Source organism: Nymphaea colorata, chromosome 7 (genome assembly GCF_008831285.2).
Source record: "Nymphaea colorata isolate Beijing-Zhang1983 chromosome 7, ASM883128v2, whole genome shotgun sequence".
In the NCBI taxonomy this organism is placed as follows: Eukaryota; Viridiplantae; Streptophyta; class Magnoliopsida; order Nymphaeales; family Nymphaeaceae; genus Nymphaea; species Nymphaea colorata.
In genome coordinates this window covers 7,776,251-7,796,236 of record NC_045144.1, presented here as the reverse complement: position 1 = coordinate 7,796,236, position 19,986 = coordinate 7,776,251, and the positions used below count along the sequence as shown (strand labels likewise).

The window sequence follows — 19,986 nt, the reverse complement described above, 5'->3', positions numbered from 1 at the left end:
TTCAAATGTGAAATGCAATTCATTGAAATGTGAACAAGTCGGATGCAGGTTTCTGATTATGTAATCCTATGGGTATCTGTTCAAACGGAGTGAGTGAGTGTGTGTGCATGTGCATGTGTGTTTTTCTTTTTTCTTTTGCACACCACCAGAAGTTGGACGTCTTTGTAATGACTAGATAAACGCTTTTGGCCGACGGTTAAAGGAGCACATCAAGCCTAAGAACTGGAAGACAACAATATAAACAAAAAGAATTTGATTTCAGTGTTATCAAATGGTCTCTTCTTTGCGTTCAAACAGCAATCCATTTGAAGTAACCATTCCAAGAAAACAAAAGAAGTGATTCTGAAAGCCGGGAACCTGAACTAACTCGAATATTTACAGATTCATCAAGTTAAATAGACCATAGCAGTCACTCTGATCCTTTCGACCTTAAAGCGGTCAACTCACGAATGCTCCAAGTCTCCAACCACAACTGTCAGTAATACCCACTCATGTGAAGCAAGCATTTTTTTTGAAAAACATCACCTCCGTACAGCCGATTAGGGATGTCAACAGGTTAGAGACATTTGAGTATGATGAGAGACTGAAACCCGTTAAGCATACCCAGCAAAGAACACGACCCAAATCCTAATTGGACTCGGACTGGAATCAGGATCCTCTGCTCTTAAAATGACATACTCTAACGTTCTGTCACTCAACAGTTTGCAAGAAAAGTGGCATTGAACAAGAATTTCAGAAATAAAATGCCTCCCTGAAGTGACCACAATGATTTCTCTTTGAATACTTTTAAGCAGCCAGACGTTTTACTAGAAGAGATGTACTCCAGAACAAGTTTTTCATCACTTGGCACGAGGACTCTAGTTGCATGCTTACAACAGAAGATGCAAGGTTAGAGACTAAGAAATTGTCAAGCAAAGCTTAGTGAAATAGCACAATCATTTCTTGTCCCATACATAGAAGCCTAGAATTACATCCTTGGTAAAGTTCACTAGTTAATACGAAAAAGCTCCCAGTCAAGCCATACCCCCACTTGTTGCTGTCCTTATTATCTGAAACAAGGCTGCCACCAGAGAACAAAAAGTGAAAAAAAAGAAACGTCAGACGATGAAATAAATTTACATATCCAGCTCAAGGCATGCGTATTTTCCCTCACATGAATTCAGTTGCATTTCTATTTATCTACTTCTAATTTAGATTTCCTTTCTTTTTTTCCAATTCTCAGTCTAATTGAACCTCAGACACCAGAAAGCAATCAATAACTAAAGACGAGGAGATTACTGACAAGTCAGAAACATGAAAACGTATAGATGCTTATAACAAAGAACTTAGGAGTTTCAAAATGAAGAATATGAGCTAGCATTAAATGGAACTTTCCCCATTTATTTACACATGGTTTCACATTAACTGAACAACTGTTTATGCACAACCAATTTGGAGATGGAGGGATGCTATAGCCTTTCCTGACCCTCTTGACAAGGACAAAAAGGTCAACATTCACAAACCTGAATGACACTTTTTACGGAAAATGATAAGTACATAGAAGAAGTGCATTACGGCCAGAATGGGCAGAGGGCCAGAACGAGAAACTGACGGTTGCACACCAATTTAAGCAGATAGCAACATAAAAATGTTCTGATGTTATACATGCATAAGACAATACAAAAGATCGGACTCAACTGAGTACCACAGCATCATACTTCTTAGGCTGACAAGTTAGGAGACATCAGTAGCTTTAGTAGTAGCATGGGGCTTTTCATCATGAAACTTTCGTTTGATGAGGCTGTATGAATTGTTTTTCTTCCTTTATAAGTTTTATTCAAATCCTTAGGTTTTTATTGGCACACGGAGAAATCGAGCATGATTCAGTTTACTCCTGCAAAGAAAATTCGTACATGTATTGATTAAACTAATATGTCCAGGCAAAGTTTTACAGGTACAGTCATTTCAAAGCAATGGATTCATCTATTGAAAACCTACCATCATTATCAAATTTGTGAGAATCAAATCAAAAAAGTAGGCATACATGTCAGTGTCAAAGACACAAACACAGACATACAGTAATTGTTTTGTTTTGTTTTAATGATAACTGCAGATATCCAGCAATATACTTGCAATCATAGGCACTTAAAAGTGCTTTGTTTATCCAATGACAGCAACAAAAACCATATCAGGATATTAAAAAACAGGCTATTTTCAAATGGGTGCAATTTTTGTGAACTTCAAGGAGAAGGATCTTTTCTTTATGCTGCCCAATTTTGCCATTGAATATACAGATATTGAACCTTGAGCATGAAATTATTACTCTAGGACGCTCTTAAATATGATGAAGAATATGTTTGCTCCCACCTTCCAATTGTATTTTTTTATGCAATCATGTATTGGTTTTCTGGCATCAATCTTCCACTGCAGTGCAGATCTTATTTTAAATATAACCAACAAAACAACTCAAATATAGCAAAACCATAATTGAATTCCAAGAACCCAAATTGAAGCTGAATAGCCTCAAAGCATATCTGACATGAATGTAATGATGACAAAGATGGCAACGATATGTACCATCTTTTCACATATTTATACCTAACTTTTCTAGATCGCTTCTAACAAGGCAACAGAAGTAAATACCAAATCAGAAGTTTCTTGTTGCACACTCTCAGAAGCCATGAGGAAAACAGGTTGGGAGTCATATTGTTGGATCTTGCAACTAAACAATGAAACTCATGTGCATCACTTTCATTTTTCACCATATAATGCACTTGGCCACGTTTTCGTATGACTAACCATGATTTTTTTTTTTTTTTTAATTTCTCGCGCAGTATTGATTTCCTCCAGATAAGGGCAAAAGATACATATTGATACTTAACTACCAAGAAATTGTTACTTGTCAGCTCATTGCCAAAGGATCACAAAGAAGATGAAGCTTATTCCCTTTTCAGCTTCTTAATCCAATTACTATTGATATATTGACTCAATATGAGAGAATGGAACTCCAATCATGTGGGAAGGTGTAACTACTTCCAAGTTAGAACACTTCCTTTACCTTTGCCATCACAGGGTACTTAACTACAATCTCCCTCACAGATAGCTTCTGTAACAGCACCCAAAAGTTGCATAAAGCCTCTGAATATGATGTGGTACATGTTATATTTATCTAGGGATCAAAAACATGTTTTTCCTTCCATTCACAACTAGTTGCCATTTGCTTCCACACTTCTTTCCAAATTCCAAACAGATGTTAAGATATTCATTTGGATGCAAGTTCTACACTGTAAATTTAAGTAGTTTGCCACAAGACTACAATCCTGAGTTAAATTTTGCAAAATAAGAGGTTAAGATATTTAAAATTATCTGATGCAACAGCATCTTTTTGGGATTCAGTGCCACCTCTATGAAACATGCGCTTAAGAGCATTAGTTTCTACAAAAGCAGTGAACAGTACCAAGAGAACAGAGAGTTTGATAAGAAGAGTCTCTTGAAAGAGAGCCTCAAAAGTCAAAACCAGACGATTAAATTTATAATATTTCAGGAAATCAACAAGTTAAAAAACATCAGAAACAAAGTTCTGAGTTTCCAAGTTCCACAACAGATGGAATTTAGATACGGTTATCATTTGAAAGCAGGTACAAGAAAATATTGCCTGTTCATTTACGAACTTAATCTTGGAAACTAAAAAGAACTAAGAAATGGAACTGAAATTATCAAGTATTGTTTGAGTTAAAAATCACCACATTTTGGACAAAAGAAAATGGAACAAATGATCAAGTGTAATCTGAAATACAGTTGCATCAACTGCTAATTAATAAATAAACTACTGCTTAAGAGAACAGTGGAGATTCCTTGCAATGGCAAACACATGGCTAAAGGAAGAGATGACATACATGATCCAATCACAACGAACACAAAGAAGCCAAGCACAATCGGTCCAACAGGGTAGTCAGACCCTTTCTTGGTAACTGATTCAGGAACTGAACCTCTTCTAGTAATGTTCTTCTGAAACTTCGCCACCTTCCTGTCAGCAACACGCTTTGAGGTTGTCTGTAAAGAATAAGAAACAAAGCAGGTCAAACATATACTGTGAAAAGCATCTATGTCAATAGGAAAATTACAATAAGACAAAAAGCACCAGCATAATCATTAAACAATGTAGCTGGGTTTCATAGAATAATGCCTTTACGTGCTGTAGCTGAATTGACATGTGTAAAAATAACAGTTGAGAAACATACAAACATTTCGGAGAGATTTGATAAATTCAAAGCAAAAGATTGAGGAATCCCCATTGAAAACCAAGCACAATTCTCACCATTTAAGGCACAAAAAAAAAAACACATAAGCTTCCAAATGAAGCATGACTAACCTAGCAGGTTTCTTCCAACATGCCTTATCCTTTAACTGGTAATTAGTATGGAGCATTTACATGAAAACATCATACTTGCCGAATCTTCATACTCTCACACGTCAAGTCTCAAAATTGCACACACATTTCAAGACGAAGAAGATAGCGCTCTCAACTCACGGTCTCTACTTCATCATGAAGCCTGGTTATGTTGACAAGAAATGAAATTAATAAGTACTACTTTCTGTGCATCAATCGTCACTCAGCGCTCTCTTGTGGGATCATAAAAGTTACTGGCCCAACTAAGCTACAGTTTCCCCAATTATCATATAATCGAATTCAGATGGAGATGGCCCAACTAAGCTACCGCCCCCAATTATCATATAATCGAATTCGGAAGGAGATGACAGACCCATGGACGCACCTACTTCAGAAAAACAGGATAATTTAGGATCAGTATTTGCGAATAAATCCAGATACACTAAAAAGGAAAAGAAAAACAAACAATTCCTCCAATTACAGGTACGGCCAATGATTCTACCTCTCCAGGATCAGCCCTAGAATACCCAACTCCCGCTATGGAAAATTTCCCACAACAACCAAGGAAAAGGAAAGAACAGATCCCTCTATTAAACCTTATATTCAACAATAAAATAATGAAAATACCTGAACGGGATCAAACTATTATGAGTCAAAAGCTATTTCCACGGCCATAAAACTTGCGAAAAGCCAAAAAATACACAACCAATAAAGCTCTACACTAAGCGGAAAGGGAATATGATGAAACTAAAGAAAGGAAAAAGAAAACCCGAAATCCGGATGCGAATTTTCCGTTCCGAGAAAGGTGGAAGTTAACCCAAAACAAGCGAAAGATTTACCATCTTTCCTCCTTTCTTTGCTCGAAGAGATTGGAGAAGATGTGAATTTCCGAAAAGGAAGAACCCCAAAGTTGTTGAACAAAACCGGTGAATAAGCAAGCAAGAAAGACAGGGGAGGGAGAGCAGGACTTTTCAGAGGAGGTACGACTTTTATAGGCGAGAAAATTCCACGAACTTTGACGATGAGAGCTCATTTACTCAAAATTCGTTCGCGCACATCCATCGCCGTTGTTTTCTTCCTTTTTTTACACGAAAACATCTTACTTGCACACTTGAATTAAAATATTGAAAAAATTTCATCTAAAGGATCACTTTTCCATTCTAATTTAAAATATGGTTCCCGTGTTTCTGATTTGCTCGATAATGCATAATTAGAGCAGGCTATATACATTCTCCGCTGAGCTCGCGATAATAATGAGTCGAGCTCGAGTTCATCAGTCAACTCATTCAAATAATAGAATTGAGTTTGAGTTCAATGTGTAACTGTCGAGTTGAGCTCGAGTCTTAATCGAGTTTGTCGAGCTTTAATCAAGTCGATATATTCAAACAAGTTTACGAGTTTTTCGAGCCTTAATCGAGTCGAGCTCGATCTCGACACATAACGATGAATATCAATTCTATTGAAACGAGTTTGCCGAGCTCGTGCTCAACACGTAACTGTCGATTAGAGCTCGAGCGGCTTCCATCTAGTTATTATCGGGTTAAAAATGACCAAATTGTCCGTATAGATTAAATGAAAGACTAGATCCTAACAAGGGCAAAAGTGAGACGCAAAAAAAAAATTTCCCTATAAAATTATGAAAGTGCCAAGTGGAGGAACATGGCTCCCCATGTTTGATGTTAGTGTTAAAAAGCTCGGTTGGAGTAAAACTCGACTGCGACTTGGTCGGATGTGGGCCGAGTCAAGGCGGGCCTACTTTGACAAGTCAGACCGAGTGCCGTCCTTGCTGGGCTGACTGCGCCGTGGTCAAAGATAAGATGATCAGCTTTGAATAGTCAAAGATGTTACACCTTGGTGGAAGCTTCATAAACATTTCTGGTGTTCTTAGTGATGCAAATGGATCAGATCCAAATTGGCTAAGTAGGCAAGGGAGAATTCAAACTGGATACGATACATCGATGTCAATCGATCAGATCTCCACAAGTTATAGCTATTACGATATAGATGATTTGAAACCAGGTTTGAATTTCAATATAGAAGATACAAACCCTTGTCCAGATCATTACTTGGAATCAAATTTTGGTGGCCGTGTGGGCAGTTGCCTACACCAGTCCCACAAAAATCTTTTATTTCATATATGATTTGTATGTGCAGTTGTCTGCACTAGCCCTATAAAAATCTTTTAGTTTTCATATATGTGTTTTATATGATTCGTTCATTTATATATAGAGGTGCTCCTAAAACTACGAGTGTCTTTTATTTTAGTGAGTGCTCCTCAGTCCAAACTTCTAATTAGAACAAATATATATCAAATTCAATAAAAAAAAACGCTAATGTAATATCTGATTAAAACAAGACAATTTTCTTTATAAAACGTTGGTGCTCAATTTCAAATTTGAATCAAATATCAGATCATATTGAGTACATATTTTTCTTAAATAACATGTTTCAGGAATACCATGTTCTTATTTCAAACAACTTGATATAACTAAATCCAGTATTTGATGGTTGGATGTAGTAACAATCTTTATAATCGAATCATTTTCTTGATAAGAGTATAGTGTTTTTGAATAATGTGTTGTAAGAATACGTAAAATATTCTTCTTATCAAATGTCCTTCTAGAGGTTTCGATTCTAGGCCTGATTGAAAGTAACCAGATTTATAATTTAGACCATAAGAAAGGTTTAAACTTTTTATTAGATCCAAATCTAAGCAGCTTAAAATCAGAGGCAGATGTGTCTAATGTTTGTTTATTGTTCGAAATCAGATTCGGATGCAGGAATACTGTTGAATGCGATCGTTGTTAGGAATTGGATCTTAATAGGTTTCTTTCAAGCACAACTGGCTGGATTCAGATTCGGATCAGTATTTAGGTCCAACTAATCCATGTTCTGCATTGGGATATAAATGCCTGCTACCATTCAATTTCCAGTAAAGGATAATCATCTCTAAGCCCAGGTAATCATATGGTGTTTGGATTTGGATGTGCATGGTCAAGATTGATATCAGCCAGATCCAAGAGGAATCTCTTAATTGGATCTGGATCCGGTCAGCCGCTTTTCCCAACCAAACTTTGGCGATCTAGAAACCAAATTTAGATCCATAACATGAAAAGGTTTACATAGAAGGGGACAGAAGTATACCGGATTTGGTTTTGGATGTCCAAGTGTCCAAACAACTTAATACTCCCAACTTGGATCCAAGCATAAAATTGTACCCGTTTATACTTAACAGGTTGGACTGACTTTAGGGTATTGGATCTGGATCTACATCTAAATCATATATGTTTTGATGAAATAATTCAATCTTACTAAAACTCTATGAAATTTAGATGCAATTAAGTATGACCTATCTATGAGTAGGCAACTCGATCGAGTTGCCAATTAGCTGAGGCGGCCAGTCTCCATTTTGAAGTCATCCCACGGCACCAAAAGCAGCCCTAGACCTTGAAGAATGAAAGAAGGCTTCGACCTTCATTCAAGTGGCGAGATTAGCCTCCCACTTACCCGATAAGTATGACATATTCATTTGATTAATGATTGGATCCGGATCACATCATCACTATCAAATTTCTTTCTCATCTCCATCTAGATCCAGCTCCCTGCCTAACACCATTTCAAGCTTTGAGATCTCTTCCAACTCACGCTTAATGTCTGGATCTGGTTCGTCTTGATCCAGGCGCGACCGAAGCACAGAAATGTTATATTGGGTTCAAATGGATGATACAAGAGACTGCATCCCTGTTATCATATCCGATCGGCGATCCAGGTCCATCACTGGATTTACTGAACGAGATCCCAAAACCAGCTTTGTAGGATCAGATATGAATCTGTAAACCGATCCAAAAAAGTGAGATCCAAATTCAATTGGATATTGGACCCGGTCAACTCAGGCCAAGATCTGGATTTTCAGTGAAGCTACTGGGGTCCAACAACTAACACAAGGTGAACCACGTGCTTTGGCTAACCCGACCGTGAACCTAACGTCTTCTTCCACTTTATTATAAGTTTTTCAAACTTGACCAATAACTTGCAACGAAATTCGATTTGGTACTTTATTCTAAGTTTTTCAAACGTGAACCGATTGATTATTAAACGAGGCAACTTATTTTTCTTTTCCTTGCAACCTTTACGACGGCTCATGATTGGCTACTTTTTCCTCAACAAATGATTATTTTACCAATAAAATTCCACATTTTTTTAGAATTTTTTGGGATCAAATATTTAAACAAAAAATGATTTTCACTGTGAGTTTTTAATATTGCATCATTTACTGAAAAATATTAATTTGAGACTGGTTTTCTCAACCTTTTTCTCTACCTAAGATCACGCTCTCTTACCTAGTTTTGTATTTTTATTTTTTTATTAAAAATAGTGCAGGCCTTTGAATTTTTCCACATTAGCCGTCGAAAGAAAAAGAAAATTCTGAATTTATTATACTAGATAACCAAACCTCATGTATGTTACAAGTGCATTAGATCAGTATGTTTTTTGCAACTTATTAGGACAGTTTTTTAGATTTTAATGAATCCATCCGGCAAACAACTGACATACTTCAATATCTTTATACGAAAATTGAAATCTGCTGGTTGTTAGATGTTGTTGGATGACTAAATATTTCAAAATTATGACTAGATATACCATAAGTAGTTATTAAAAACAATATAAACTGTGGTTATACCATAATCCATCACTAGTGCTTTTGTTGTATGAAGTTTTTAGTGACAGTTTTACAACATTTTGTCAGCCAAGAACACGTGACAACTTATTGAATCCAATTCCTACATGACACCTAACGGATCGTTTGGTAGCAGAAACACTTTACGAGTGCTTCATGAATATGATAAAAAAATTGAGGTAGGTTCACTGGACACTAGAACTATTGTTTCATGAATCCGTATCAATTTTGTCATCCAAGAACATGCGACAGTTTATTGATTTCAATTTCTATACGACACCTAATGGGTCGTTTGTTAGCAGAAACGCTTTACGAGTGTTTAATGAATCTGTTAAAAAAATTGAGGTAGGTTCATTGAACATTCGAACTATTGGTTCATGAATATGCATCAATTTTTTTGGGGTAAATTCATGGATTTCAATCCGAATGGGCTTAGTTGGCATAGTAAAAAAAGGATAACTGGATTCGGATTTGATATTCAAGTTTTCTTATAGAACCTGAATTAAAATCCCAGATTCTTCAAGGTGACCCATTTGGACATAAGTTTTGAATTATGTGCCTATTGAATGCAGATTGCATTTACAAGTTAACTTCGGGTCCAAATCTGATTAGATAAAATCTGATCTGGTCAGGTCTGATAGATGGTAAGTCCGATCCGTTTGCCCCAGCGGGAAGTGGCGAAAGCTTTGCCGACTCCTGGCTAGCCAATTAACAATAAATAGAAAAACAGAAGCACCATTGTGGAATTTATCAGAAAAAGTGGGGTCGCAGGACATAATTCTTTCAACCATCACAAAGCTTCGGGCAAGTCAAAAACCTGTTTGTCCAAAGTTGACGAAAGAAGCAAAGGGGAACCAAAAAGATCTCGATCCTTGCATCAATGGAGTCGAGGGGAGAGAAATTGAGCGACCAGCGATCGTGACCTTTAGTTCTTATCAATGGCGGATCTGGGCTCGGCTTGTAAGTCTCCTCCGAAAACTTTGTTCCTGATTTCCGTTTAACCCCTGCTGTGACTGAGAATGACGAGGTGGTGGGGCTTTTCTTCCTTGTTCTTTGGTTTTGACGACCAGGAGTCTTCAGTCCCGGCCAAGTTGAGATGATTTTTTTCCCTAGGGTCTGTATTCATCTGTTGGATGCCTAGTGGAACTTGTCTTCTATTTCATGAGAGCTCCTGCTGAGAATTTGAATTTTCTTAGGAGGTCCGGTTTCAGCTTCGGATTCGTAACTTCCTTCTGTTTTGCTACCTGAGGGGAGAATTTGGGGTTTTACGGTTTTCTGTGTGTTTATTCTAATTCGTTTAGTTATGTAAAACAACAAGAAGTTGATTCGTGCTCAAATTGAGGCCACCAATATCAGAATCTTTTTCTTTTCGGTTGAATTCCATGAAATTCCAATTTCATTTGGATCACCGTAAAAATGCAGAATTAACGCCTAAAATTCCAACCGCGGAGATAGGTTTTTTTTCCATTCACTAACTCCGCGTAGTTATTGCTCCCAGTCACTAAATTTTGCAAAATTCTTGCTAAATTTTGACACCTGGGCTTCCTTGTTGCATTTGGAATCGGAAGTTGTCGTTATTTTCTTTTCTCTGTTGTTTGCAAATCCCGATCTAGGATGTTTCTCGTCCTGCTACGTTCGTTGAGAGTTGGTTCGAGATGAAAGGTGACAGACTCACTATCGATTGGATTGTAAAGGGTTCTTTATGAATTTGAACAGATGGCTTTAGATATTCAAAAGAATAGTTAATTCATTTTGGTCGTTCTCTCTTTGGGAATTTAAGACGCAAATGGAGTGCCAGAGAGATGAGGCTGCTGAATCCAAGGCAATTGCTGAGAGAAAGTTCTCTGAGAATGACTTGTTGGGTGCTAAAGAGTACGCCTTGAAAGCACAAAAACTGAACCCTGAGTTGGAGGGTATCTCTCAGTTGTTGACAATACTGGATGTCCATATTGCTGCTGGAATTGAGATCAATGGTGTCACAGACTTTTATGCAGTTCTTCAGTTGGATCCCTGGGCTAAGAAAAGAACTGTCAAGAAACAGTACAGGAGATTGGCTGTTATCCTTCATCCTGACAAGAATCGATCTTTTGGTGCTGATGGAGCATTTAAGTATGTCTCAGAGGCATGGAATGTTCTGTCGGATCAAAGCAGGCGATCACAATATGACCAGAAGAGAAATCTACAGTCATCTGTAACATCACATAGGAAGGCTTCGCAGTCCAGCAGCAAGGCTGCAGCTTCCTTCTGCACAAGTTCTCATGTTGCTGCAAACGTTGGCAATAATTCTCTGGAGGGGACAGCTAGTAGTGCATCCCACACTCAGACTTCAGAGGTAGCTTACGTGGGACCACCTCAGTCGTCTTCCCATCATCAACTAAAATCACTCACTTTTTGGACAGAATGTACATCTTGTAGAATGCAGTATGAGTATCTTAGGATCTATCTCAACTATCGGCTCATTTGTCGAAACTGCAGAAGCTGTTTTTTGGCTATAGAAATTGCCGTCGTTCCTGTAAATGGTTCTGATGCCACGTTTAATTGGTCACTTACATGCGAGGATGGTCAAAGCGATCATAAGCAGATCAGGAAGCCGAATTCGACTGCTAAGGACAAAGACATGCTAAACTCTGCGAAGAAAAATTGCACCATGAATGATTTTCATGAGACATTTTCAGGTCTTGGCAAGAGTCTGCCACAAGAAATGGCCCAGAACACAGAAAGGTCCATCAAGCGAAGGAAAGCTGAGAAAGGTTTCTGTGCTTATGAAGAAGAAGCTCTTTCTGCTGTTGGAAATGGCAGTTCCATAGCAACAGTGAAATCTGCAGGAAGGAAGAAAAACAAGGTTGCCAAGGCCGGTCAAAATATGTGCACAAACCCTTCCTATGAAAGCGATGGACCAGGTGCAGTGCAGCAGAATGGTTTGTCCAATGGGAAACCTTCAAACCAAGATGATGTGAGATTTCTGGTCAAACGATCTGGTGCTGCTCCTGCTTTTGATACTCGGAAGTTGTTAATTGACAAGGCAAGGATGGACATAAGGAAGCGATTAGAAGAGATGAAATCTGCACAAGCAACAGAGACAGCAGAGGAAAAGCCAAAGCCAATGGAGTCCCTTCAATTCAAGGTTGTCAAATTTACAGGCTTTTACAAAGACAAGTTACCAAAAGCTGATGATTCAGTCGGTGCTTCAGAAGATGAGTTGGATTTGTTGAAAGTACCTGATCCAGACTTTTATGATTTTGATAAACACCGGATGGAGAATTGCTTTCGGCGAAATCAGATATGGGCTCTGTATGATAGTGATGATGGTATGCCACGTATTTATGCCAAAATTCGTAAAGTCATTTCTCTAATCCCTTTCAAAGTAGAAATTAGTTATTTGAATGGTAAAGGAAATGACGAGTTTGCTCCAGTTACATGGGTCAATCACAGGTTTGCTAAATCATGTGGTAATTTCAAGGTAGTAGAAAAAGTGGAGATGATCGATCAAGTCAATGTGTTCTCTCATATTGTTCATGCAGAAATTCAAAAGAGAAAGAAAGTTCAAATATTCCCTAGAAAAGGTGATACTTGGGCTATTTACAAGAACTGGTCAGCTGATTGGAGCTCCTGTACACCAGCTGCAGTAAGACACAAATATGAAATGGTGGAGGTTCTTGAAGATTACACAGAGAGAGAAGGCACATGTGTAGTTCCACTTGTTAAAGTTGCTGGTTTCAGGACTGTATATGGAAAAGATATGGACCCAAATGCTGTTCGATGGATACCAAGGAATGAGATGCTTCAGTTTTCACACCAGGTTCCATCTTGGAACCTCACAGAAGCACAAGCTAAGAACACGCCAAATGGTTGTCGTGATCTAGACACTGCAGCCACCCCACAGGAATTGCTTTATGCTACAGCAGGAGCAGAAGGTGAAATAACTAGTGCATCATAGCCTGGAAACTGTTGAACACACAGATGGGGAGATTAGGATACAAAATATTGTCTGATGGACATGGCCAGGTTTGAGAAAAATGCACATCAGGAAAATTCCTGGGGATGACTTTTCTTAGATAAATGCATTGGATGCTTCATGACCAAATTCGAAGGTCATGAAAGTTGACATTTTCTGCCGTTCATTATCTGTTATTTTTATTTTTTAGATAATTCTATCCAAGTATTTGGATTTAACCCATGATTATTGTACTTTATGAATCACAGAGACCACAGTAGCCGTTTTGTTATTAGAATCTAAATACAAGCAAATTTATTTGTGTTCTCCTGCGACACAATGCAATTTATGGAAATGAAAATCCACAAATTTGTTACACTTTTCCTGTAGGATGATCAAGAAATAGTTTTAGTTGTTTCCCCATACATAAAAGTGTAAATGCTTCCTGCATAGGGGAATCATATATTTATGAACAACAGTTAGTATGTTTTCTTTCCTTTTGCTGGCAAGCAATGGAAGCGGGTGCTGTTGGTGCAGCTTGAACTATCCTTTAGTTACATGTCAATGAAGTAGTCAATTTCTTGGTTCCTTTTTTGTGGTAGTTAAGCTAGTTCTGCTATATAAGTTTAGTAACTATTATTACTCCAGAGATGAAGGGGCGCTTGTCAAAGACACTGTACTTTTTCCAGGATATGGAGCATAGAAGGACAAGATATTTGCATGTGGAAACCAAATAACCAAATCTCTGAGGATGAGAATCAATTACCGTACAAGTATAGTTCCTGCATAATTTGATTGTGCTTCTTATGCAGAGATTTTGTTGGCCTTATATTTATGGAAAGAAATCGAGGTGCCACAATTTTCATGACCTCGAAAACTTGCATGAATACCTCGTAGTGGTACTATCTCCATGTTTGCTTAAGAAGCATATGTTTAATTCACCATCCACGTTGGAAGCATCTTCCATTTCAAGATCAACTTAAAAGGTGGCTTCTGATGGTCCTTATATATATATATATATATATATATATCACCAACTGGGCATTCACATGAAACTTTTTGAATTTGACCATGTTTACTTTGTCTCACTGAAAGTTATACGCTTTTTTAGTATGTATTTTATTTACTTGACAGTTGAAAGTTACTATGAAGATACAAAACCTAACGAGCAAAATGTTATTTCCTTTTCATTTTTTTGTTCAATTTTTGTATATTAGACCTGAAAGTGTGATCTGCACCATCTTTTTCAGTATTAAAGGACTCCTGCATCATGTGATTCTGACACACAAGTAGGCTCCCTACTTGCTTCAAGCGTTGACAACATACAGGGCATGAGAACTGATGCCAATGAATTCTGCCTGATAAATAATCCTAAAATCTCATCATGCTTTATTTATTAGAAAGAAGTTTTGGGTCATGTGACCTTGACAGTGATGTAGGTTATGGAAACCCTTAAAAAATTGACAGCTCATTATCAATGAAACCTTGGTGTAATATAAAGTCGTGTTTTATAATAAAAAACATAATTTACCGCTTCATTCATGGTAAGGTAAGTGAACCACATGGGACAACTATAGTTCAGATCTCTTCAAGATTCTCTCGTACCCTTCTGCAGTGTATAAAATTCCCTCTACACACACACACAACCACACACACACGCGCACACACACACACACAGAGAGAGAGAGAGAGAGAGAGAGAACGGCATTTTATTGAATGGGTTCAGTAAAAATGGTCTTTTACGTTTTTTTTGTCATTTTCTTGGAGAATCAATCATGTGGATGTGATTTTCTTAACAGAAGTATTATAAATCTGTTTAAAACTTGCATAACTTGCTTATTTCAAGCGTGTGATTAAGATTGAATTAAAAGTTTAATAATTAACAGTCAAAATTTTTTTCGTTTATTCTTACAAGACTCATATTGCATGTCTAATTTACTTCCATAATCTAGACATGGAAGCACATTTAAACACTATATATATATATATATATATATATATATATATATATATATATATATATATATATATATATATATATGGCGGTAAAGGTGAAAGAATTCATCACTTGGTGGACCGGTCAGCTGGTGCCATTCATTTGCAGGGGTCTAGCTGAAGGATACTTTAGTTTTAAATTTCAAACTTTAAAGAGAACTTATATGTAAAAAACTGAAAATTAATAGAATTTTTATACATAAGTAAATAAAGTAAATTTTGTGGGCTAGCTCTGCCTCATAGGGGAGAGGGAAGGGGGGCTGCATGGGCCGTGACCCCATCTCAATTTTTTTTTAAAAATTACATATAAATTTTAAAAAATTTTGCTTGTACTATATAAAAATTTTGAAAAATAATATTTTGGCCTGTACCAAAATTTATAAACTTTAATTTGGTCCCCTCATGAAAAATTTCTGACTACGCTCCTAGCGTTTCTTATTTCATCTAGGAAGAAAGCGTTTCTTATTTCATCTAGGAAGAATAGGTATGATAGACACCGTTGAAGATGGTATAATTTATTTTTTTTTTTCTTGATTTTACGCACACATTTTCAAGCCATAAAAATATTTTTGGTTGTGTCATGAAATATCAGCCGTTATAGTTGGGTTGTGAGGATGTCAGCAGATCTGATTTATGCTTTTTAGGATATCCAGTTTTTCAGATGTTTATATATTCAATTTGAATATGAATGAAGAAAAGTATGTTCCATACCCAGTAGGAATCCTACTTCACAATCCAAATTCGATCTGAATCTAGTTTCTAGATTAACATATGAATTTGCATCCGACTTTTAAACTGAATCTTCTGAACCGCATATATTTGTGTAAAACTATATCTCATCGAAATCCGAACTTGGATTCGATTGAATATTTATACAAATCATAATTAGAATCTAACTGAATACAATTTGTGATATTCAGATCCGATCTGATATCTTAATTAATATATTGGATTTTTTTTTATGTTTTAAAAGTGACTCATTGGTCGACATGGAAAGAATTAGCTGTCTCTGCTGACATTTAAAAATCTGTTTGACTCATTGAGGTTTTTTTCAGGTATAATATGGCGAGTCTGAAAAAAACAGAAAAAATATGGTAAGACTTTAAAAATAAAAAACAATTAAAAATAAGGGAAAAATAAAATAAGTGAGTTTAACACAAACATTGAAAGATAATAGATTTGCAAAAAATAAAAAAATAAAAATAAAACAACTGTTTAATATTAAAAAAATAAAAAAGTGAAAAAATGCGAAAAATTAGTTTTTGAGGTTAAAAAAACACTTTTTTAAAAGTTTTAAACGACTATTTAATTTATCACATTTTTTTTTTAAATGAGTTTTTTGTGACAGTGAAATTTTCAACCAACAATTGATGCGCTTCGACCTCATTGCCCTCAAGGGAAAAATATAAGTTGACCGACGGTTTTATAAGATAATTTTGACGTAAAAGGCATATAAAGGTCCTGATCATGTTCAAGAGAGATGATCAAAATCTACTTAGTTTGTAAAAGTCACTTTTTACTTTCAAAATCATCTTAAAATATTTCAACTTTTTTTTAAAAAAAAAGGAAAAAAGAAAGCCCACCATATATACTTCAAAATAATCTGCCCACCATGCCAAAAGGACTACAACACAAAGCAGTGGGGGAGCCAGAAATTTTGGGCCGAGGGCCACTAATTTAAAAGCTCTTATACTTTAAAGGGCAGTAATATATATAAATCAACATAAAGCTGTGGCTGAGTTATAAAATATGGTCTGATAGTTGGGGACTATATGTAACTGTGGGTAAGGCTGGGCCGGGCCGAGACCCGGGCTGCCGGGCCGAGACCCGGGCTACCGGGCCGGATCGGGCCGGCTCGGCCTGGCCCGATGCCCACCCTATATGGGGGAGTAAGACTTTGTTCCAGTGGCGGAGCCAGCCATATGTTGCGCAACGGACCACACCAGCCCATCCAAAAATCTTTATTTGTACATGGACTCTTCAAACAAATGTTTGAACAAATGTTTGAAGAGTCCATGTACAAATAAAGATTTTTGGATGGGCTGGTGTGGTCCGTTGCGCAACATATGGCTGGCTCCGCCACTGGAACAAAGTCTTACTCCCCCATATAGGGTGGGCATCGGGCCAGGCCGAGCCGGCCCGATCCGGCCCGGTAGCCCGGGTCTCGGCCCGGCAGCCCGGGTCTCGGCCCTTACCCACAGTTACATATAGTCCCCAACTATCAGACCATATTTTATAACTCAGCCACAGCTTTATAGCATTGTGAATCGACCTATACTGCCTCTTGGCCACGAGACATTCAAATTGTCAAACAGTGTTTGAAAGAATGTTACAAAGGACAAGGCTTATACCAGTGTCACCGGCATCTATGCTGATGATATGGATGCCAAGAGACCAGATTTGAATAAAATATATCACGTATTCAGATTCGAACAAGAACGAAAGAAAGTCATATCTGAATCTGAAATTTGATTTCATCATCCAAATACAATCCAAAGCCATTTTTGACATTCACAACAGAATCTGAATTTTGAACTGAATCCGTCCGATTTTCAAAACCTAAAAGCAATGAATATAGGATTCATTTAAAACTAAATCCGATCTGAGCCCGAATCCGATTAGATATTTATGTATGCCTGAATCTGGTAAGATTTCTTTCTTAATTCCGAATCCAAATCTGATTTCTTAATCAGATACTAAGTATTTTTTTCATATTAGATTTTCTTTTGGAACAGTTTGGTTCAAGCGTAACCGATGATCATGCCACCATATCCTGCTACCATAATGCAATATTGTGTATATATAAGGGTGGAGCCAGAAATTTTTTATGAGAGGGACCGAATTAAAATTTCTAAATTTTGATAGGAGCCAAAATATCATTTTTTAAAATGTTTATATACAACATGTAAAATTTTCTAAAATTTACGTGTATTTTTTTTTTTAAATTTTGAGATGGGGCCAGGGCCCATGTAGACCCCCCTTGGCGTCGCCCTTGCATATACAGTGGATACAAAAGTGATTAAAATGTGATTTACAAACGTTAAAAAAAAACATTTCTTATTTATATATATATTATGGCATATAACTCAAACCACTCATTTTATGTACTTTTAACATTTTTTGAGTGAGTGCTTTCCATTTTTCGTGAGAAAGGATGCATAGTTCTAATGTAACAAACAAATTTTATGAGGAAAGAAAAAACCAAAAAATAAAGAAAGCGATATATTCCTGTTTATTCGTTGAAGACAATTAATCTTTCTTTACACATGTCTACGACCACAACATGCAGTTCATTAGATCTTCGTATGCATCCTTACGACCAGTGGCGAAGCTAGAAATTTCTTGTTAAGGGGCGCTCTAAGTATAAATTTCAAACTTGAAGGGGCATTCACATGTAAAAAATGAAAAATTAATGAGGTTTTTATACATAAATAATGTAAGCTTATTGGTCTGGTGTGGGCAATTGCCCACTCCAGCCACAATGTGGCTCCGCCACTGCTTACGACTCTTTCTCTTTCTCCTGCACCCACCAAGACCTAATGATTCAGCAACAACCAACCTGAAGAAAAGCAAGAAATAAGAGCAGCAAATTGTTGCCAAGCATGTTCCCACAATAAAATCCCCTTTGTTTCTTGCATTGTCACATAAAACACATTATAAAAAAATGCATATAATGTCCGAGAAGTAAGTCAGCCATATAAAACGGCAATTAAACGCGTCTTAAAAAAAACGCTAGAAATCAAAAATGTGAAAAAAAAACACATATTATACGTGTTCTTTTAATGTTTTTTTGTATTTTTTATTTTTTAAATAATTTTCAGAATTTATTAAATGTTTATTTTTTTTTTAAAATTTACGAAGATTTTCTTGAGATATTTTAAAGTTATATAACTTTGCAGTATTACAACCGAGAAATTTTTTGCTGTATAATATCCATACACTACATATGTGACTATGTCTTTTTGCAATATTAAAATTTCACTTGTTTCTTACTTTCTAGGAACAATCGGTTGCTAGCAACATAGAACAGAGTATGCTAGATTTCTTTTTGATTCTTCTTGTAAAGAACTCAGAGACAGTCGTATATCACAATCGAATTTTGCACAAAACTGTTCGTGTTAAATATGTTCTTGATGGATAGATGGTGTAAGGAAATTCAAACATAATTCAAGTAAAAAATTATACTTGAATGAAGATGAAATTTGCCCAAGATTCTCACAGAACTCGAGAAGTGTATATTTTCATAAATCTACTTACAAAATGAGACAAATGCACACTTTTTAACTTGTTCAAACTTTGAAATTAAGAAAAATTCAAATTTGAATATGAAAAGAACAAATCAGATCCTTTTTCTATATGGGAAGATCCAAATCCAATTTCCAACATTCTCCGACTCTCGCATGATGAGAAAAGTATTATGTGAGTTTCTCATATACATACTGAGAAATGGATTTTATGGCCCTACGAAGGACCGAAAGGATGTTGTATACCGGTTAAGAGCATATAATACTTGTAAAAATGATAAAATGTATAGCTCTCATACACATCAAATTCCATCTTCATAAGTCTCACCATATTCAATCCCTTTGTATATTAATAAAGCTGAATATGCATGTTAGATTGAGATATCATATCCTACTTGTAACTTGAATCAACATTTACTCTTGATTCAGAAAGTGCTGCATGCTGTTTTTAAAATATTTTTCATAAAGTTTAAGAATTTTTTTATCTTGAGTTAAATTTGATAATATTTTCTATTATTTGTTTGAAATAATTGTAAGTATTTTTTTTTTACCGATTCACAGCGGATTTGGCTGAATAATTTAAGTGACCGATTCACCGCTTGATTGACTTGACCGATTCCATTCAAAAAACGATTCAGGTGATCAACATTGGGAGAGTCTGATGAGGATCAGAGGCCAATTACTTGCACCATTTTCTTTTATGGTTTCCAAATCTTGAGCCATTCATTTTCATGATCTTCTACAGATGTTATTTTCTTATCAGTGA

General features: G+C 36.4%; 2 protein-coding genes across 5 annotated transcripts; one reads left to right on the top strand and one right to left on the bottom strand.

Annotated features, from left to right (window-relative positions):
* Positions 1-757: 757 nt before the first annotated feature.
* On the bottom strand, positions 758-5,423 carry LOC116257959 (uncharacterized). Its single transcript, XM_031634985.2, has 3 exons — positions 5,209-5,423; positions 3,876-4,032; positions 758-1,060 (listed from the first exon to the last, which is right to left on the bottom strand). The coding sequence occupies exons 1-3, from the start codon at positions 5,209-5,211 to the stop codon at positions 1,014-1,016; spliced, it is 207 nt and encodes a 68-aa protein (XP_031490845.1). The 5' UTR covers positions 5,212-5,423; the 3' UTR covers positions 758-1,013.
* A 4,465-nt stretch (positions 5,424-9,888) lies between these two features.
* LOC116257805 (uncharacterized) lies at positions 9,889-13,330 on the top strand. Of its 4 annotated transcripts, none has more exons than XM_031634797.2 (2): positions 9,889-10,007; positions 10,828-13,330. In XM_031634797.2, exon 2 carries the CDS (start codon positions 10,834-10,836, stop codon positions 12,982-12,984), a length of 2,151 nt encoding a protein of 716 aa, XP_031490657.1. In that variant the 5' UTR covers positions 9,889-10,007; positions 10,828-10,833; the 3' UTR covers positions 12,985-13,330. The 4 variants fall into 4 exon arrangements, with proteins under 4 accessions (XP_031490657.1, XP_049934858.1, XP_031490656.1 ...); XM_050078901.1 differs by having other exon boundaries at positions 10,764-13,330; XM_031634796.2 differs by having other exon boundaries at positions 10,661-13,330.
* Positions 13,331-19,986: the final 6,656 nt, after the last annotated feature.